A 21,715-nucleotide genomic window follows, 5' to 3' on the forward strand; every position below is an offset into this window, starting at 1 on the left:
GCAGGCCGGGTGACGCGGAGGGGCGGCCGCCATCAGACACCTCCCCTAACGGCCGCGACGCTCGGCGCCAAAATTTGATCTTGGCGGGCGCCGGGGAGCGGCTCTGGACGACACTGAGGGAGTGAGGCAGCAGCATTGGGCATCGTCTCTGTCCAGGAGTGAGTGAATGAGTGAGTGAGGTACGGGGAGGGAAGTGGGGCTGCCCGCGGTCGATTCGGCATCAGAGCCGGCACGGAGGGTTCTCTGGAGCCGGATCGCTGGCGGGGCCGCAGGGGCAGCGCGATGAAGGCGGCAGCGCCGGTGATGGGGCTCTGATGGATCCTCAGAGCCGAGGCTGCAGCTTCCCTGGGATTTACCCTCGCGGGCGGTGTGGCTGAGCAATTCTGCCAGCAGGAAAGGGGTGCTGTGCCATGTTCTGAAACACCCAGGCTTTTTCTTCCCCTTCGCTGTCTGTCAGCTTTGCAAAAAACCGTGGTTTTGCGGGGAGTCTATACCGAAATGTCGTGATAAACTTTGTGTAGAGGCAAGTCGCTTAGAAATGCTGAAGTACAGGTTATTGTTGGGATACTGCCTGGATCTGTGGTCTACTTGGCTTTTTTCGTTTATAAATGCATGACATTTTTGTTGTAAAAGCCATGCGTTCTTTTCTTTTCTCACAGGTCTAGTTGTTTGGCAGTATGATTTATTTGGTTATTCTTTTTTCTTTGCTCTGAAATACATAGGATTATAATCCAGATACCTTTCTTACTGCTTCTCAGAGGAATACTATACCTAGTCCCTTAGGAACATTGAGAAGATGCACATCAAATCCATTGTTCTTGAAGGTTTTAAATCCTATGCTCAGAGGACAGAAATTAATGACTTTGACCCGTTGTTCAATGCGATTACTGGCTTGAATGGTAGTGGCAAATCGAATATCTTGGACTCCATCTGTTTCGTGCTTGGAATCAGCAATCTCTCACAGGTAAAGAGACGGGACATTTAAGAAAGGTCTTTCTTCTGTCAGCAACTTTTCATGTCACCCCAGTGAGTAACTTCTCACGGAAGACCTGAAACGGTGCTTCTTTGAAAGAAATAGTTTCATTATTTGGCTTTTTTGTTACATAAATCTGGGTCTCTGTCATTGTCGCTCAGCTTTACATTAAGGTTCAGTTACAACTTCATCCACATACAACAGTTACACAAAGTATATGGCTTAGAACAGTAGACTAAAAATAACCCTTTTAAAGCTAACAACTTCAAGCCAAAGGTCTTTGGCATCTAAAGGTACTAATTTACTCGTAGTAAGTGTTTTCTGGATTGGGTCTTAAAATCTGGCTACCTGGTTCATCAGAAAAAAATTTAAAAGTGGTTTTCGTGCAATGCCTGCTATTTAAGATAATATATCTACTTTATTATCATAAAAAACTGTATGCTCTGACATCAGTTTTAATCTCTGCCTGAAGGTGATTTTTAAATTTCCATTCTTTCCCCGGTTGTAGACAAAGCCAGCAGACCTCCAAGGAACATTTTCTGAATCATTTCCCTGTGAACTGCATTGTGAAGAATAAATGCGTGTTACATAAATTTATTGTCAACTGGCTTTTTTTACAGATGTATTCAGTGTTTGTCAGGGGCCTTATGCAGAAAGTTAGCTGGATAAGTAAAACTAGACTGGCACACACTGGCTGTGGTTTTATTATGACAGCACCTTACAGCTCCCATGTCAGTTCGCATGAACTCATAAATATGCAGCTAGATCTTAATTTCTTTTCATTCATTTTTCCAATAACTACAGTAGTACAATGAAAATGTGAAATTAATTACTTTCAAAAAAGTATTTGTCTTTTCCCTGGACTTAGGTGCGAGCTTCCAACTTGCACGATCTAGTTTATAAGAGTGGGCAAGCTGGAATTACAAAGGCAACCGTGTCTATTAACTTTGATAATTCAGACAAGAGTCGAAGTCCGCTGGGATTTGAAGCTAATGATGAGATTACTGTGACTAGGCAGGTGAGTCTTTAATATCTGTAATTTTTCATAACCTGTATATATTTTTAACATGTTTCTGCAGTAGAGGCAAGGCTTCTATGTTGCCTCTCTAGTGTAGTTAGTCACACAAACTGTAGGAGTGGATCCAGTGTACTAGCTAGAAATGTTCATAAAGCAAGTTAAAATTTTCTATCTTGTGGCTTTTCTGTTTTCATATCTTTCTTTTTAATGTCTGAACTGTGTATTAAATTTGGTCTCCAAGAACAAAGGAACCTTTCTTTTTCTGATGGAGATGTTGGGGTTTTGGATTTTGATTATTTTTTAATTGTTTGGTGTTTTTAAAGAGGTTTTGGAAACTTTTTTGACAGTATTGTCCACAGTGACTAACCTTTTTATATTTTAGTTAAATATTTTAAATATCAAACAAGTTCTGGTTTGATGTTCTGTACAGGATGCACATACATGTGTATGCAAAGATATAATATATGTGATCCACTCCGATTTTTTATTATTTATTACAGTTTATGTTCTCAACACCAAGCAGTTCTTTTTGTCTTTGTTCTCTAGGTTGTTGTGGGAGGTAGAAGTAAGTATCTTATCAATGGTGTGAATGCTGCCAACAGTCGCGTGCAGGATCTCTTCTGTTCTGTTGGACTCAACGTCAATAACCCTCACTTCCTCATTATGCAGGTATAGTGTGCATCTTCATAAAATCTAGAAAGAATAGGACTTGCACTAAATTTAAGACGGGGGAGATAGTGGGAAAACATTAAATTTCCTAATTAGAGTGACATCAAGTAAAAATGAAGTCTGTTAAGTAGTTAAGATTTCCGGTACAGCATAGTTTGATCCTAAAATACATCTTGTAGCACAAGACCTTATGTGGTGGCCCACATGCTAGCAAACTTCTGAAATATGTTCCCGTTTTCTTTTATTTTTTTCTTCTTCTTAACAGATAGGTATTGTTTTTATAAATATTCTAAAATGGCAGATTTTATTTCCTATTCTTTGTGTTCCGTGTTAGACAGTATCTTGAATGAAGTTGAGATATGTACCTTCTTAAGTCACAATTATCAAAAGAAAGCTGACAAATTGAGAAGACTATAAGAGACTAGACAGATCCCTGTAATATTTGCAAGGAATAATAAAACACAGCAGGATTTATTGTTTCAAATGTAACTGTCCCAAGTGGATGGCAAAGGTAGGGACAGTTTTGTACAAACTTTCTCCCTGTTATATATGAGCTGCATCACCAAAAAATCTGATTTATGATTAGGAGCTTATTCAACATTAGCAACAGTAAGACTCTAGGAAAAAATACTTACATTACTCTTTAAGATGTAATCAGGACTGTGGAGGATGAGCCTGAGATATGATGTAAGGGCCATTTCAAATATATTGCCCGAAAGAGTAACTTATTTGAACTTCGAAGAGCAAAACAGTTGAGTAAACTAGATTGTTGACGTAGCAAAAAATTTTTTAAAAGCGCTTCAACTTGTAATGTATAAAAGTGAGTGGGGGCTTGGGGTTTTGGTTTTTGTTTTTCTTTTTACTACTGCATACTACACAAGCACTGTTACTGTTTTATCTTTCTCTCACCAGGGACAAATTACCAAAGTTCTAAATATGAAGCCACCAGAGGTAGGACAATTGCAGGAATTTTTTTTTGTCTATAGTTTTACTGAAATGGTTTGAATGATAAGAATCTATATGTTGGGAGGAGGACAACAAAAAGGTTGGAGGGAGATGTGTTCAGCTTAATTGAACCAATCTAACGTAAGAAGAAATATCAAGGTTTTTTGCATCACTTTATTTTAGATTTTAGCCATGATTGAAGAAGCAGCTGGTACTAGGATGTATGAGTGCAAGAAAATAGCTGTCCAGAAAACCATAGAGAAGAAGGAGTCCAAACTGAAAAGCATTCAAACGGTACTATGGGCTGTAAAATTTATTTTCATTCATGTTTGTTAAAGATAACTGAACAACTAGGTTAATGTTGACTTTGACTTGTAGAATATTTTATTTCTACACCTAGAACTAGATATCCGTATTTAGGCATGTTTAAAGTTCAGGCTTTGGTAAAATCAGAATGTAAATCTTCTGTTACGTGTTTCAGGTCTTAAATGAGGAGATCAGTCCCACTTTACAGAAACTGAAAGAGGTATGGAAAAATTAGAAGGGTGGTAAGGTAGGTCCTTCAAGTACTGAAAAAATACTTTGAACTACCCTGAGCCAGTATGTTTTGGCTAAAACAATAGCATGTTTTCAAGCTCTGTAGAGTCTTGTAAGAGAGAGAATTTTGTCATATTGCCAAATACATTTTGGATTTAGAACAAATTCTAGAGAGTCATGTAAGGAGAAGGAAGAAAACAATACAGCTAGATAAAAATAGATTTTAAAATGCCTTAATTCTTAAAAAACTAAATCAGGTGGTATTTCTGGTGTGCAATCAATTATATGAATATTGTTTTAACTGAGAATAACATCTTACAAATACTAATATTTAGAGTGCTTAAAAGATTTCTATAGTAGTCTTATGTAACATTGTTTTTCCATCAAATTTTAGAGATTTGTTTGTTTGTTTTGTTTTTTTGTTTTTTTGCTGTTCAGGAACGAGCAACCTATCTAGAATACCAAAAATTAGTGCGAGAGATAGAACATTTAAACCGCCTTTGTGTAGCTTATCAGTTTTTTCTGGCTGAAGAAACAAAGGTGTCCTCCACTGATATGTTAAACGAAATGCAGTCTAATGTAGAGAAGTTTCAGGAATCAAGGGCTGAAATTCAACAGAAGGTAAAACAGCTTAATGAAGACATCGCAGAGATGGAAAAGCAAAAGGATAAGGTAAATGAAAAAGAGTCGTGCTCATCTGAATACCTGAATATACAGAATTTTAAGACACTGGAATTATTTTTATAGATGGTATACCCATGAATTTTATCTTCTAATGTGTTGCTTAGATTATGCATTGTTCATTGTCAGTTCATTGTTAGTTTTGTCTAGAAGACATCCATTTAAAGAGTTTTTTTGTCTGAAATGCAAATGAAAAATAACTGAACTGTAAAAGCTGTTTGCCCTCTTGTTTCCACTCTGCATTCAAAGGTAAGTTTCACTATAGACCTTTTTCTCCGTTTTGTCCTGTCTCAAAGGAAAAGTAAGCAAGGTTTTGTTTGACAGTAATGAGTATTGACTTCAATTTTGGGGACAGTAAATTTGACTAGATACAGGATGGCCCATAGAGTCTTTGTATGTCTAAATCCACCTTCTATACAGGGATAATGTCCCATCTTATGGAGTGATGTGGGTCTTCAATAGTACCTTCAAGTTAGGTTGGATTTCAGAGGTAAGAGATGGTCTGACCTATTTGTATTGGAGACTACTGCCTGCTTGGTTGGATTTCCTTCTACATAAAGCTCTAAACAGAAGACAAAATATTACAAATATTGCATTGGTTTCAGAGGCTAAATTAAATTTCCTTTATTATTGATTGTAGGAAGTTGGTGGTAGACTCCGTGAACTGGAAGCTGCACTTTCAGAAGATCAAAGAGTTAATACAAAAGCACAAAGTGCTCTTGATCTCAAGAAGCAAAACTTAAAATCTGAAGAGGTTAAGTACAATGAATTGATAACACGTATGCAGAAGGTAAGATATTTGTATATCATTTTCTTTACATGCTGAATTTATTCAATTTCTGGGAACAGCTGGTTTTTCTTTCCTTTTATGGTATGAAGAACTGTGATTGGCAAGAATTACATCAAGAAAGCAGAGACAAATGTTAAGGGCATTGTTTAATTTATTTAATAGGTAGTAAGTTCCCGTTAGAAAAAGACATGAAGTAAATACAAATAAAGTGCAGCTCCTTATGGTTCCAGATTTTCTCTTAAGCTCAGCGGAAGTCCCTGTAGCTTCAAACAATTATGCTCTCTGGGCATATGTTCCTCTTAAATGAGAAATCTCTGCCTTGCATATTTTCTGCTATCAATGGTTTTTATGCAGGAGGATCATTTTGTAGATATTGGGAAGAGCGAGATAATTATCCAAGTTCTTGGGCAGTTGTTACCACTTCTTGTATTTCATCTCTCTGTAGGTATTCAGTACACTCATAGGGCAAATAACACATTTGAAAACATGCAAAGACATATTACAAGATCACAAAATCTGACAAAGGATCATAGAAAGTAGTTAATGAAACTACTTGTTGATCCTCACTTAAAGAACATGAATTTCAAGGTAATAGACTCAGGTTCTCTCTTAGTTTTTTAAAAGTTTTTATTCTTTGTTTTACTGAAGGATTCGAAAGCATTAGTGTCAAAGGAGAAAGAAGTAAAGAATCTAGAGGAAGAACTAAATGTTTTACTGGAAGAAAGTGAAAAAGATGCACATGCTTTAGCTGCAGCACAACAGCATTTTAATGCTGTGTCTGCTGGTCTCTCCAGCAATAAGGATGGTGAAGAAGCTACTCTTTCAGGACAGATGATGATCTGCAAAAATGAAATTAGCAAAGCAGTAACAGAGGCTAAACAGGTAAAAAACCCACAACCTTCTGCCTGTATCAGACCTGCCTTCATGCTTTTGAAAATTGTCTGAAAGATTCTTGAAAGATCAATGAAAAGAGGCGCAGAATGTCTATGCAAGTTATTTTACATTTTGGCACGTGCATTAAACTAACTTTTTGATAAAATATAAACGAAATATCCTTGCACAGGAAAATGCTGTAGCATTGCTGCGAGGAATTATTAGAAACTCACATATGAGATATAAAGTAGGATTCTCTGTACTCAAATGATCAATTGCATTGAATAGGAAAAAATTAGGACTGTTGTCCATGATATACAAGCAAAGATATTTCTACAATTTTTAATGGAATCAAAATAAAGATGCCTGTGACTGTGAAATGGAGAGTTTAGAAGAAACTATTTTCTCCTTAGTTAAATTGTATGCTCATCACATGACTGAAAGAGACAGCACTTGTTTTGTCTTAAGGTAGAAAACCTCTGCTGGGGAAGTTGTGATAGCAGAGTTTAAATTTCCAAAGTTCAACTTCCCTTGTCTCACTTAAGGAGAAATTCTTTCCGGTAGAGTAACAAGGATAGCTTGTTTTACTTTGTTTCTTCTCAGGCTCTGTTTATGTTCTAATATATTCCCATAGTTAAATAAAGGATCTATGTTTTTGTTTCCAAATAACCTGTGCCATTATTTTCAAAAGCTAAAGCTGTTTTTTTTCATATCTGCAACCAGTGGAAAATTGTATAAATTACATGGACAGCTTGAATAGTGCATGTGTTCTAAATTTGCACCTGAAAGATTGTCTTTGAAGATCCAGTTCCATATTTGCTTACTCCTTATAGGCTCAAATGAAATTGAATTATGCACAAAAAGAATTAAAGACAAAAGAAGCTGAAGTTAAAAAAATGGATGAAGGCTACAAGAAAGACCGAAAAGCACTTGAAGCTGTCGAACAAATTAAAACAACCCTAGAGAAACAAATAAAGGAGCTGAACTATTCAGGTCTGTACAGACTTCTGATGCGTAATTTTGGGGCAATCTATAGAGGAGTATAAAAGTGTTGTGAGTTGATCCTGACGCGATGCCAGGTGTTCACCAAAGCTGTTCTATCACACTCCTTCTCAACTAGACAGAGGGGACAATACACTGCAAAAGCTCATGGGTTGAGATAAGGACAGGGAGAGATCACTTGGCAATTGCTGTCATGAGCAAAATTGACTTGACTTGGGGAAATCAATGTAACTTAATTTCCCAGGCTCTATTTAGTTTCTGATTTTCTGTACTTCCTCTCCATGAGTAGTGCAGGGGGATAGGGAATGGGGGCTGCAGTCAGGTCCTCTCACGTTGTCTCTGCCACTACTTCCTCAGGGGCAGAACTCACACCCTTCCCTTGCTCTGCCATGCCGTTTTTCCCAAGGGAAGCAGTCCGCCCTGAACTTCTCCAGTGTGAATCCTTTTTATGGCCTGCAGTTCTTCACAAACTGCTCCAGCATGGGTTCCTCTCATGGGCTGCAGTTCCCTCAGGAACAGGCTACTCCATTGTGGGTCCCCTGGGGGGGGGTCACACATCATGCCAGCAAACCTTCTCCAACATGGGCTCATCTGTCCATGGATCTGCAGGTTCTGACAGGACCCTGCTCCAGTGTTATTTTCCACAGGCTGCAGGTGGATATCTGCTACACTGGGGACCTCCATGGTCCATGTTGCAGAGCACAGCTACCTCAGCATGGTTTGCACCACAAGCTGCAGGAGAATCTCAGTTCCAGTGCTTGGAGCACCTCCTTCCTGTCTTTCACTGGCCTTGGTGTCTATAGGGTTGTCACATACTGTCACTCTTCTTTCCAGCCACTGCAGATAGGTTTTTTTCCCCCCTTCTATAATATGTTATCCTAGAGACTTCACCACCATCAGTGATGGTCTTGGCCAGTGGCAGCTGTCTTGGAGCTGGCTGGAGGATGCAGAAATAAAGGAAAACAAAAGAATTTATGATCTGCTTCCCATCAGGAATTAGGAGGCAATGTTCAGCCACTTCCTGTGAAGTAGGACCTCAGTATGCTGTTTTGGAAGACTGTTTTGGAAGACAAAGGGCTTAATAATGGATGTTTCCTTCCCTCGTCCTTTCTCTTAGCTTTTACTGATGAGCACGACTTCATGATAGTATGGAATATCCCTTGGATGCCATATCCTGTCTATGTCCCCTCCCAACCTGTTGGCCACCCACAGCCTACTGGCTTTTGGAAGAGGGACTGCTGGGACAGCCTTGGTGCTGTGCCAGCATGCTTAGCAATAGCCAAAACTGTGTTACATCTATGCCTTTTTAATAGAAACACAAAGAGCAGCACTATGAGAGCTGCTGTGGGGGGTGTTAACTCCATCTCACCCAACCCCAATGCAGGAGGGAAATGAAAAATCAAGTACACTATTTTCATGCATAAAGAAATTTCTCTGATCTAAGCTCTGCAAACTCTTAAACTTCCACAGAAAGCAGCTTAAAATAATTTGATTTTATGAACTTTATGAAGCCGAATATTTTGAAGTTTGATGGCGCAATTAAATTACAGCTAAAATTTAGAGGGAAAAAGGGACCAACGCTACTGTTCCTTTCTGGTTTTCTGTACCTAAAACACTTCTTAGAGTTTGTTTCTTATACCAGGTAACATTTGTTTCAGACACTACTCAAAACTATTAGCTGATACTCCAGCTTAACCTTTAGAGAAGAACATTACACTTTGAATTTTTTCTTTGCATGTTTGGTGTCATGATAGTATTAATTTTTTTAGTCTGAAAATTTACAAAGAATTTTAGAAAGTCTTCTCTACATATATGTAGATAAACAGTGTAGGATACCAATTTTGAAGCTAATAGATTTCTCTGCTCTGGATATATGTCTACTGCTTGTGTTCAACTCTGAAGAAGAGAAAGGAGAAGCCCTCCTAGCAAAAAAGAAGGCATTGGTGTCTGATATCAGCCGGCTGAGAGAACTGAGTGAAAATTTAATGGCAAAATTTCCTCATCTGCAGTTTACATACAAGTAAGATCTCTATGTGATCCTGAAAGACACTTGAAAGGGCTTTTGGGGGCCTTTTACCAGATAATTCTACCAGTGTCTTCGCTCTTGCTTTCCTTTTAGTGCCAGTGAATAATGACTGTCTTACCCATGCTGCAAAGTGAAGGGGAATGTGAGGGGGAAAGTAATGAAATGTGGTAACTTTATCAAAGTCACTAGAATTTAAAAGTTTGGTATGATGGCATTTTCAAGTCGTAACTTCAGTAGCTAAAGCCATAGAATCCAAATGTCTAAACTGGGAAAATGTAATCATTGTTTCCTGCCTGTGGACACAAGTAGACTTGCTCTTCGGAGGTCTACTCCACTCCACAGGTTTAATTTTTTGTGTAATAGGCTGAACATACTGCTATAGCTGTGGTAATAACAGAACCAATTGGAAAAATCAATTGAAAAAATGTGTAAATAAATCAGGAATTGCATTCTTTTGATGACTGTGTAACTGACTCTATTGTCAAATCTTCCTGTGAGGTATTTGTTTAACCATTTTTTGCATGTGGTTCGTTTTCTGATAGAATTTAGAAAATAGAGAACAATAAGCATCATGGGTTTTAAATAAATTTTTTTAAGATGTGTGAGAGAAAAACAAACATGATTCATACTCATAATTTAAATTTATTTTAAGACATCCAGAAAAAAATTGGAATCTAAACCAGGTGAAAGGCCCTGTTGTGTCTCTTTTCACTGTGAAAGATCTATCCAATGCCAAAGCCCTGGAAGCAGTGGCCGGAGGAAAACTATATAACATTATTGTGGACACAGAAGTAAGTTTATTGCATTAGTTTAAAACTCTGAATTTTGAGATGTGGTCACATGATTTGGGGTTGGCAAGCACATGCTTCCTTACTGAATGCTTGAGTGGGGTTTGGACCCATGTATCTGTTTTAATTGGGTCAAAGTCTGCGTAGTTGGTGGCAACAATGTGTTCTTCTTCCAATGCCCTATTGTCTCACTTTACAAAATCACTTGTATGCTCAGGTATGCTTTGTAACTCTTTTTCATTTTAGGTTACTGGCAAAAAGCTTTTAGAAAAGGGTGAACTAAAACATCGATACACCATCATTCCATTAAACAAAATTTCAGCTAGGTGTGTTCAAGAAGACACAGTCAAGTTGGCCCAAAGCTTGGTATGTAAATAAATGCACTCTTTACACTATATTGCTTTCCATTTTCATTTTATTTCTATACTAAAAACTTGGGACTCTTAATGGTTATTGTAACACAAATTTCTGCAGGGTTTGAAGATATATTGATTTTGTTTTCCTTTGTATCCTTTCAATTTTGTGAGGTTTAAATGGGTGTTAGTTATTCCACTAGTAACTGAAATAGTCTTAAAATGTAATGATACTTTTGAAGGAGTCGTTATCAGCAAAAGACAGAAAACCAATCTGAAACTTCTTATAACTTAAGGCATACTGATTGCATTTCATTTGATTTCTAGGCTAGCCATGCTAACTTGCATTTGTGGGAGTTAGTAAGCCAGGGGTCTCTCAGAATTTTTCAGAGATGAGAATGTAGGGATTGAATTATAGTATTTAGTAAGTAAGTGAATAGATGTGTAAGAAGAGTAAGTGAATAGATGGATTGAAGTAAATTAAGCCTCTCGCACATGAGGCAGAGGTGAAGATTTAATTTGTAACATGAGCGAGTAAATAAGTAAGTAAATGGAATAAGTTTTAAGTCCTTTTAGTGAGTAAAAGGTCTTAGATGCTTGAGAAGTAGTACATGTTTTAGTGAAGGTTGAAAAACATACTAGTGTTTTCTTAGAGGCTCTAAGAACTTAGCTTTAAACATAACAGAGTTAAGAATATTGCTTACATTTTTCAGTTAGAGCAAGATAGGCCATGAACGTAGTTTATATGTAGCCTAGTGTGCTAAAAAACTAGAATTCTAAAGTTTCAAATTTGAAACTTCTTATAACTTAAGGCATACTAATTGCATTTCATTTGATTTCTAGGCTGACCATGGTAACTTGCATTTAGCCATTTCTCTAATTGTATATGAATCTGAACTGCAGAAAGCAATGGAATATGTCTTTGGAACAACATTGGTCTGTAATAACATGGATAATGCTAAGAAAGTGACTTTCGACAAAAGAATAATGACAAGAAGTGTTACTCTTGATGGAGATGTGTTTGATCCCCAAGGAACTCTTCATGGAGGCAATTACTGGTTCTATTAATATAATACTAATAATATTGCGTGTCTGTTGATATGTTTACAGCTCTTGTGATATTTTTTATAAAAATTAACAGTAATCTTTTTATTTAGACACACACTGGGAATGATCTGTTTGATCATTCATAAAGTTGTCTTGAGCTGAAATAATATTAAGTTTAAGAAAAAAATTACAAACTTCTCATAAAGTAATTTAGATTTTAAATACTTAAATCTTATTAGATTTTATAATCCTCTTGGAAGCAAAAGCGCTTGGAGTTCAAGCACTTTTTGAAGTAATTAATCATTAGTTTGCGATAATTTCATAAATTATGAAAAGTTAACTGTTTGCATAAGACATGCATGTGTAGTATTCAAAGCCTGCAGAACAGTGTTCTGTAACAGAGGAGGTAGAACTCTGTGAACTCTAACTTTAGCCTATCTGCCTTATCTGTTTCTCAACTAAATTAAACCATCAACCTGCCTCATTATTAATGTTTAGAATTTGCAATTATCGTTGGTGAGTGCATGGGTCTAATTCCAATCCATTTTTTAAATGTTTTTCATTGAACAGGTGCATCCTCACAGGCTCCACCAATATTGTCTAAGCTTCAAGAAGTGAAAGCTGTTGAAATAGAACTCAAGAAAAAGGAATCTGAACTTGCAGCTGTAGAGAATGAGTTGGCTAGCTTGAAGACAATTGCTGGAAAGTAAGGTTTGCACTATACAATGTGTGTAATCTCTTGTAATGTGACTGAGTAAATTTAATATAATGAGCTGTTTTGGGAGGCCATAGACCTTTCAAGAATGTAATATGCAGAAAATAATTCCCTTCCTCCGTCTCCTCCCAATATGATTAGTAACTTCAGCAATCAAAATTCAGTTTTTTAATAACACATGCAAAAGGCCCTTTGTTTTGGATAATACGGGAAGAAAACAGGGTACACATTGATGTCTAATTGAGATTGGTTGAGTTTTCATGAAGTCCACTGAAGAATGGATCTGTTACAGGCATATTTTTAATACCTGTACGGAATTCCAGTTTGTAGTCAGTCTTATTTTTCTTGCAAGATAATAAAAAGACGTTAAAAAGGACTATCTCAGTGATACTGCTGTAAGCATTTAAATTAAATAATTTTAAGAATATTTGATTTTCAGCCACTCAGTTACTGAATACCATATTGAAAAATGGAGTAGAAAAATGTACTTAGTCAGTTCTGCAAAAATACCATAAGGAGGTGGTGTGGCATAGCATACTATCTACCAGCTGGATTTATTTTTTCAAATTGTTTTGAGCTGCAGTAGACTTGAGGAGGAAAGAACTTTTGCTTTTAGATATCTTTTCTTTAATTCTTCAGTCTAACATCTGTCATGCTACCAGTTGGGAAAAAAGTGGTTTTTGTTGCCAAATTCTGTGAAGTTGCATTTGTTCCAATATGTCAGATCACGGCTAAATAGCAGAAGCTACATGTATAATAACTTACATGCCTACATACCTCACAATTATTATTAAAGCAATTATATTAGATTTTCATTCATTTAAGCTTATTTGCCCTACTGTCATCACTGTATCTCACATGAGAAATGGAATATATATACTCATCTACTTACTTCAGCTTTGAAAGTGAGATGCTGGGTGTCCTTCCATATAGCAGTGTGTCACTACTGTCTCCAAAGGTACCAGCAGCTGAAGCAGCAATGGGAGATGAAGTCTGAGGAAGCAGAGCTGTTGCAGAAGAAGCTTCAGCAAAGTGCTTATCACAAGCAAGAGGAAGAGCTGCTTGCCCTGAGGCAAACCATTGGTGACAAATGTGTTCTTACTCTATTGACTGAAAGATAGTTACTGAGAATGAGATAGATAGATATCAGGCTGTTTGAGTAACAGAATCTTTACTTAAGAAATAAGTACTTTTCACTTTAAAAATACTAGCTTTGTATTTTGGAACACATAACAAACACAGAATCACAACCTACTTGAATAGAGGTGATTCACTTAAAGGTGGTCGTTCTCTTATAGTAAAGGTTATACTCGCTGAGTTTTTTAATATACTTTGTAATAAGGGAAAATACATCATTGTAGGAAAGTTTAAAATTTGTTTTAATCCCATATTTGAGTAATCTTTGCTTTCTTCAAGCCATCTGGTTTCTGTAGATACTTGAGGTTAGTAATATAGTTCGCGTAGCAAGAAAGCATTGGAAAGAAATTGTGTTTCATACAGCTAAGGAAAGACAAATGCACAAAATGCAAGTAAAATGTCTAAAAATGGGCAGAAGTGATACACATCTAGACATAGTATTCTAAGAATGAGGTGATATATTGTTAGGTAGCCATCTGATTAATTAATTCTTGATTCTGATACTTGACATACTCATCCCTCTGTCAAAAAAAAGGTCATCTTTTCATAAGGGCTGTTTGGTCCCCAATAATTGGTAGCAATAGCACTCTGTCTTAGAGTAATCATTGACTTCAGCAACTAGTGAGTGTTCAACCACTTTTTTTCTGTTGGAGGCAAAGATTTTTTTCAGTTGGTATTTAGGATGTAAATTTAAAAATGAGAACAGTGCTCAATCTCAGTACTTTACTTCTTGATTCAGCGCATTGTGAAGAGACATTAACCAGTTCTGAAGAGAGCAAAAAGAAAGCAGAAGAACAATACAAGGAATTAGAGAATAAAATTAAAAATGCAGAAGCAGAGTCTCTAAAAGAACGAAAAAATGCAGAGCAGAAACTAGACAATGCCAAGAAAAAGGCAGACGCTTCAAGCAAAAAAATAAAAGACATGCAGCAGGTAAGACTTCATTTCTGTTGGCAGTTCTTTCAATGTTAAAAGTGGCCGCAAAAATCAGGAGGTTTGATTCTCCTGAGGTTTTAATGCTCTCAGTTTTGAGACTTAATATATTACTCTATAGTTACTTATATAGTCACAGACTGATGTTTTTTGTCTTTTTCTTTCTTTGCTATTGTGAGATTGCACCCTTTGCTCAAGAATGGGTGCTGTTAATCTTATACAGCATTTACTACATGAAACTGAATCTTAATTCTTTCCATTTAAGTATAAATAATAAATTGGAAAACATCTCTCTAGGAAGTCAAAGCTTTAGTTCTGGAACTTGAAGAGCTGAAACAAGAGCAGGCCTCATATAAACAACAGATAGCAGCTGCAGAGGAAGCAATCAAATCCTACCGGGATCAAATTGATGCTATGGTGGCTGAAGTGGCTAAGACACAGGTAAAAGTGAATAAATACTGTGTTTCATTGTCCATTTTGATGTTACTTTGTGTGACCCTCTGATCCTCACATTATAATATATATGTTTTTCTGCAGACTTGCTTAGCACGCTCAATCAGCCTAAGTAATTATTTTTTTTCTTCACTTTCACGTGTGAATTTTTTCTCCTTGCTGTGTCAGTTCTAATAAGGCTTTAATGCCACCTTAAAAAGAGGCCAGTAAATATCTGCTGATTTGCTTTTACAGGAATCTGTAGAGAGAGCACAGAAGGAGCTTGCCAAGCAAAAGGAAGTAATTGCATTACATGATAATGCAATCAAAGGAAAATCTGCGGAGATGATAAAATACAGGGAACAAAATAATGAATTACAGCTTAAGGTTAAAGAATTAGAACACAGCATCACCAAATGTCAACAAGAGGCTGCTGATGCTGCTGCTAAGGTATTTAAAAATTGTGTTTTTCTTCACATCTTGTGACCAAGAATGGTTATTGCCCTTGCCCCATGCAAAGGAAGTGGCCTTTTTTCTTTAAGTACTGTCATTTGCAGCTTTCAATGTGAAAAGTTTTATCTGAGGAAGAGGGAATGGAAATTGTACATTGTAAAAGAGCTTATCTGTAGGGAGTAACAGAGGATAGATCACAGTGATCAGTAAGAACATTCTGAATGTATGGACAAATTAGATAACTAATTAAAGAAGGTAATTGCATGGTGTAGTGACATTGGTATAGTTCAGATTAGAAAAAAAGTGCTTCAGGTAAGTAAGTAAGATATACATAAAAGCTGCCTTAAATTCTTGGTTTGTCCACAGTGCAGGAAATCACACAAGGCATTCTAAGATATGTACCTCTGCTGCATTGGGGTGCAAGAACTAATGTGGTAATTTCAGAATGTAGATGGGGTTTTTTTGTTTTGGTTTGGGTATTTTTACGTTTTTTTGTTTGTTTTAATTTTTAGTTCACATTTGAGAAGGGTGAGAAAAAAAGCATATCTTTTTGTTTACAGGTGGCCAAAATGCTGAAAGAATACAAGTGGATAGCTTCAGACAAGCCACTCTTTGGCCAGCCAAACACAGCCTATGATTTCAAAAGTAACAACCCTAAGGAAGCAAGTCAGAGGCTGCAGAAATTGCAGGAGCATATAGAGAAGTTGGGAAGGAATGTGAACACGAGAGCTATGAACATGCTTTCTGATGCAGAGGAAAGGGTAAACATTCTGTGCTTTATAAAGATTGGGCAGGCTGGTCATATGGTGTATAAACAATATATAGAGATATATATAATGTAGCTTTATGTTTTCATGAGAGAGCATGAAACGTTTTGCTGGTTCTTTTGTGCTAATCTTACATCTTTGAACTGTTCATTGGTGCACCAGGTTTTTAGGTTACTCATAATCTTGACTTTGGATAGTAAAGAATACTATTTTATTCCTTCCTATCCCCAGTTCATCCTGAGTTGAAGCATTAGCAAGCTTTGTGGCATCCATTAGAGTATCTGAGAACTATATACTGTGCTAAAAGTTGCAGACCAAAACAATACTCATCTTCAAGCATGATAGCTTGATGGTGTAGCAAGGTTGTCTTGAATCAATCTGTATCTTCAGGCTATTCCAGGTTTGTCTGAAAACTACCCACTGATTTTATCCTTCAACTTTTCTAGTGCTCTTTCCTCCTATCAGCCTCCATAATCCTTTCTTCTACAGAAAAGCAAAAGAAACATGATTAACTCGGAAGTGCAACTTTCAGAGCAATGTTGTCTTTCCCCTTTGCTGATTGTTCAAAATACTGATGCTTTAATTTGCAAATAATCCCAAAATTTACACCCCACATGCAGCTAAATGAATGCACTGGATTTTAATCTTGTGGTTAATGACTGTTTCATAGCTACACGATAGAGTGAAGCTGTAAGATTAGCACAAAATGCGTTTGAGCACAAAGTTCATTGAAATCAATCTTTTCTTCTCATTGCACTAGTACAATGACTTAATGAAGAAAAAAAGAATTGTAGAGAATGACAAGATAAAAATTCTTGCAGTTATTGAAGAGCTTGACCGGAAGAAAAAACAAGCTCTAGAAATTGCTTGGAAAAAGGTATGATGCTTGAAATTTATCTTCAGGCTTTAGTAGAGGATCAGATTTATCTTAGATTACTTATTTCCTTGGGTAAAAACGTCTGTTTTTAGAACTAATATCCCTCACCTATATTTAAAAATAACCACTTTATTTTTTCCTGTTTATTCCTACTTTTGAGAATAACACATGAATTCTCTGAGAATTGTAAAGGTCCAGTTAAACCTGCAAAACTACCTTCTTATTCCCTTTTAGTGCCCACAAAAATTTCATTAAGGTTAAGGCATATTGAAATACAGTCGGGTTTTATTTTTGGTATTTTTTCTTTTCTTAAACCAATATTTTACCAGAGTTAAAATTTGCTGGTTCTATGTTGCCCTCTACAGTGCAGGCTGTGGACCTGGGGTACTGCTTCTGCTACTGTCAGGAAACATAATACTGGGGTAGAGCAATGTCTGATTTATGTTTTGGTTACCTAGGCACTCTGCCTTTTTACCAGGTTTCTCATATAATGAATTATAACAGAAGTATAAAAGTATCCCTTTCTACATGGATATCTTTTGACACTTTCTTTTCTGCTGTACCAGCAAAACTTGTGCTTTTGGGCCTTTGAAAAAATTTATTTTTACCAGGATTAAATTGCATATAGGTGAAGTATCTGTTTAATTATTAATTATCCTGCCCACACTTTGGATATCATTGACAAAATGGTAACTTCTCATTGTAAAAATCTTGTTAGTGAGCTATAATGCAAAAGTATCATGCAATGGTGGAATGGTGGAATAAGTGTGTTTTCAGATAAATTCCTAAACCTAGGAAATTTTAATCTGCATTTACAAAGTTGAATCCCATCCCATACCTGGACACTGCTTAAGTTAACCTGGGAAGAAAAAGAGGGGGAGGATGCCAGCATGTATCTCTTACACGGTGCTTGTACTTTTAGTAGTACATTAATTGGAATAAATTGCAATTCGCCAGTTAATAAATCTGAGTTAGGGCATAACCATTTCCCTGGCTGATAGCATAAAGAAGCCTTCCAATATATCTTTCATTGGATCCTTCTAAAATGCTTAATATGAGGTGTCATATATCCTTTGGTGTTGCTTCTCTCTTCAGTGCAGAAAAAATAAAAGCTAGTGTTTTCTCACTGTTCTGTATGTGACACAGGAAGTCACCATGTTGAACTGGGAAAGATAGCTTGGGTGTCATGCTGCTCACCACTAAATCTTTCACTCTTTTGTGCTCTTGATCAAAAGCACATTCATACATCTTTTGTGGTCTGACTTCTAGGTGAATGAAGACTTTGGTTCCATTTTCTCAGCACTCCTACCTGGAGCCAGAGCTATGCTAGCAGTCACTAAAAATCACAGTGTGTTTGCTGGTATGGAGTTCAGAGTTGCCTTAGGAAAAACCTGGAAGGAAAACTTAACAGAACTTAGTGGAGGACAAAGGTTGGTGAATTCATTTATTTTCCATTGTCATTGTGTATAATTGATATGTCTAACTAATTAAAGTTTTGAGAAACAAAAAAATTAATCTTTCGCTTGTCAAGTCAGGGACTCTGCCGGACTCAATATTGGAAGCACTATTAATACATTATGACTTAGAACAATGCCTTACTTAGTATAAGATAACAAACAAGATTTTACTCCTGTCACACAGAAGTGGCAAAACCAAAAGAATTGAATGATGAGAAAACCACATTTAACTCTAGATAGTACTGACATAATGCTGAATTAAATGCTCCTCTCTTTGAATTGTAACCACAAAAATCTATATAGGCATGCATTTCCCTGGTATAAAAGTAGTGTCATGGCAAAAATTTTCTTCTCCAGTGAGTACAGCTGCTGTGTAGGGTATGTGCTTCTTTGCAACATCTAAGGGAAAAAAATCTTAAAGTGAAAAGCAGAAACAGAATTTGGGAAGAGGGGAGACAGAGATACAGGACTTTGTAAGGACAGAATACATGAAGAATGAGACGTGGAAAAACTCATTGCAAAACTCAAAACTGGCAATAGAACACACAACAGCAGAATTTTAAATATCATCACCCAACTAAAGTGATCTTTCAATAAGAAGAAGTAATATTTGCTGTTTCTGACAGAAGACTTCACATTTTGAAACTATCATTCCATCTCTTCAGAATCATAGCAGTAATATGCTTTTGAGGGAGCATTTTAGAATCATGGAATCATTTAGTCTGGAAAAACTCTTAAAATCATCAAGTTCACCATTAAACCATGGTAAGCCCCACATCCACACGTCTTCTAAATCTCTCCATGAGTGCTGGCTTAACCACTTCAGTGGGCAGCCCATTCCAATGCTTGATAACCATTCCAGTGAAGAAAGTTTTCCAATCCAAACCTACCCTGGTGTAACTTGAGACCATTTTCTCTTGGCCTGTCTCTTGTTACCTGGGAGAAGAGGACAACCCCCGCCTGGCTACACTCTCCTTTCTGGCAGCTGTAGAGAGCAATAAGGGCTCCCTTCTCTCCAGGCTAAACACCAGTACCTACTCCTCATCAGACTTGTGATCCAGACCCCTTACAACCATCATTGCCTTTCACCAATTGTTTTCAAAAGCCGAAGCCTTTCAGACGAGAGTAAAACATATTTTTCTTGTCTCCATACTAGATCACTGGTGGCCTTATCCTTGATATTAGCCATGCTCCTCTTCAGGCCTGCCCCAGTTTACATCTTGGATGAAGTGGATGCAGCCCTTGATCTTTCTCATACCCAGAATATTGGGCAGATGCTTCAAACTCATTTCAGACACTCACAGGTATGATCTTGAAATTATTGTGGTAATAGAATGGTTTGGGTTGAAAGGGGCCTTAAAGATCATCCAGGTCAATCCCCTGCCATGAGCAGGGACACCTTCCACCAGGTCAAATTGCTCAGAGTTCCATCCATTATTTCCAAAGGCAGTCTGGCACTGAGGACTTTGAGCTGTTTACCTCTTTTTATTCTAGGGATGTTTGTTCATTTCTGAGTTGTTTCAGCTGAAAGCTGGACTGACATGGCAATGGTGAAACTTGAATATTGTTGCTGTGGTGGTTAAAACGGAGCAAAGGGAGGAGTATCTGTGATACACACAATTTCAGGCATGACAACATCCTGAATTCTTTTTTCCTAGAGATCTTTAAGTTGAGGTTAAAGATATTTCATGTTGACCCTATTGAAGTAAGTCAGGCACTACTGGAAAGGATCTCTGTATCATTGTGACCTGTATATGAAAAAAAGGCAGCATCTATATCTCTTTGAAATAAAGACTTGACCATTCCATGTTATGAGAGTGAGGAGGAGAACATTTGTTACTACTATTGGAAAATAATTTGAGTAGTATCTTTCGACAAGGTTACATTCTTTCATAACTAGTGCAGTTTTTTCGGTGTTTTCTTCCATCATGACCAGGCATCCTGCATTGTGGACTGTATCCCAGGCTAGGTGCTGGGATATGGACAGAAGTGTCATTAGCTGCAGAAAAAGTGGGTGTATGTTGGCATGTGTAGCACATTCTGTTGGGCCTTGGTTAGTTTTAGAATCCTTTTTTAAGATTACTGAGGCATTAGCCAAATGAAAGAAAAGGAGTCCTCTCTTTGGAAGCCTTTTCGAACCTTTTCAGTTGTTTGGATAACAGCATTTATTTTAAGTGTTTCTGGTTTTTTTTAGTTTATTGTGGTGTCCTTGAAGGATGGAATGTTTAACAATGCAAATGTCCTCTACAAGACCAGGTTTGTGGATGGTGTATCCACTATTGCAAGATTCAGTCAAAATCAAAACAGAAAAAAAGATACCACCTTCAAGAAGCCTGAGAAAATATGTAAAATACTGGAGGAAGCAATGGGACCTATAGAAGTGGAATGCTGTGTTGCACGTTAAGTGTTCCCTGTTGCTTTTTAAATTCTTTGTAATGTGTTTTAATGTTTTTAGCTGTTATTTCATAGGACCTGAAATTCAAAGGAAATAGTCTACAACAGCCTGTTCTATTAACTAAGCTGTTAATTAACAATTTTAATCCTTATAGTGTGTAGTAATTCCTGTCATTTTTAATATTTACACATAAATGTATATAAGCAGTAGCTTTGTAAACTTAAACCTTTTAGATGAGGAAAAGCTGATTCAACCAGCTGATTTGAACCAGCGTTCAAAAGCATTCAGAAGACCTGTTGCAAAGTGTAGTAACAGTCTTCCTTGCCTGTGGTCAAATTCCAGAGAAAATTGTCATACCAATTTTTGTTGGTATGTAATTGTTTGTTAAGGAGCAAAGCAATCATCAACAACTAATTCCCAAGCTATTTTTACAATTTTTAACCTGTTTTTATTAAATGTAACTATACAACCTGTTTGTGTGTGTGCTTTCCTTCCTCAAAGCTTTTTCACTGAACAGTGCCTTCTCAGAATTGAACCGTTTCTCCATTTTTAACTTACCTGAATGCATCCTGCTGCTTTCACTGGCCAGGAATGACATGTCTGTGGGGCTCAAGCCCAAACCAGCTTTATCATAGCACTGCAGAGCAGGTCTCTCGTCACCACAGCACAGGACCCACACATGATCTGTATATGGTGGGTGTATGGTCTGACAGCATTTCCCTTGCCTGATGATGCTTCAGCCACTTGGTGGCTAGCAGCACTGAGGTTTGTATTTGCGTGCTGTCCTCTGCTTACCTCATTTGTATCCCTTCCTTCTTCTTCCTGTCTGAATACAGTTTAGAAAAGT

At 37.1% G+C, this 21,715-nt stretch overlaps 1 protein-coding gene across 2 annotated transcripts; it reads left to right on the forward strand.

Annotated features, from left to right (window-relative positions):
* Positions 1–54: 54 nt before the first annotated feature.
* Positions 55–21,341, forward strand: SMC2 (structural maintenance of chromosomes 2). Of its 2 annotated transcripts, none has more exons than XM_088156175.1 (25): positions 55–158; positions 723–964; positions 1,842–1,991; positions 2,538–2,660; positions 3,573–3,611; positions 3,789–3,899; positions 4,087–4,131; positions 4,581–4,814; positions 5,464–5,613; positions 6,262–6,495; positions 7,320–7,479; positions 9,391–9,508; positions 10,167–10,305; positions 10,549–10,668; positions 11,499–11,703; positions 12,273–12,408; positions 13,376–13,500; positions 14,294–14,487; positions 14,785–14,928; positions 15,175–15,369; positions 15,933–16,133; positions 16,900–17,016; positions 18,286–18,446; positions 19,630–19,777; positions 20,668–21,341. In XM_088156175.1, exons 2-25 carry the CDS (start codon positions 797–799, stop codon positions 20,875–20,877), a joined length of 3,627 nt encoding a protein of 1,208 aa, XP_088012301.1. In that variant the 5' UTR covers positions 55–158; positions 723–796; the 3' UTR covers positions 20,878–21,341. The 2 variants fall into 2 exon arrangements, with proteins under 2 accessions (XP_088012301.1, XP_088012302.1); XM_088156176.1 differs by having other exon boundaries at positions 82–170.
* The last annotated feature ends 374 nt before the right edge of the window (positions 21,342–21,715 follow it).

This window comes from Sturnus vulgaris, chromosome Z (assembly GCF_052056855.1).
Source record: "Sturnus vulgaris isolate bStuVul1 chromosome Z, bStuVul1.hap1, whole genome shotgun sequence".
Taxonomy (NCBI): Eukaryota; Metazoa; Chordata; class Aves; order Passeriformes; family Sturnidae; genus Sturnus; species Sturnus vulgaris.

What these genes read in the sequence shown, in the direction of transcription:
- SMC2 (XM_088156175.1), top strand. Translation starts at nt 797, where the DNA reads ATGCACATCAAATCCATTGTTCTTGAAGGTTTTAAATCCTATGCTCAG. An exon ending in TAAATATGAAGCCACCAGAG is followed by an intron (nt 3,612 to 3,788) that starts GTAGGACAATTG and finishes ACTTTATTTTAG; the next exon opens with ATTTTAGCCATGATTGAAGA. An exon ending in CATCTGCAGTTTACATACAA is followed by an intron (nt 9,509 to 10,166) that starts GTAAGATCTCTA and finishes ATTTATTTTAAG; the next exon opens with ACATCCAGAAAAAAATTGGA.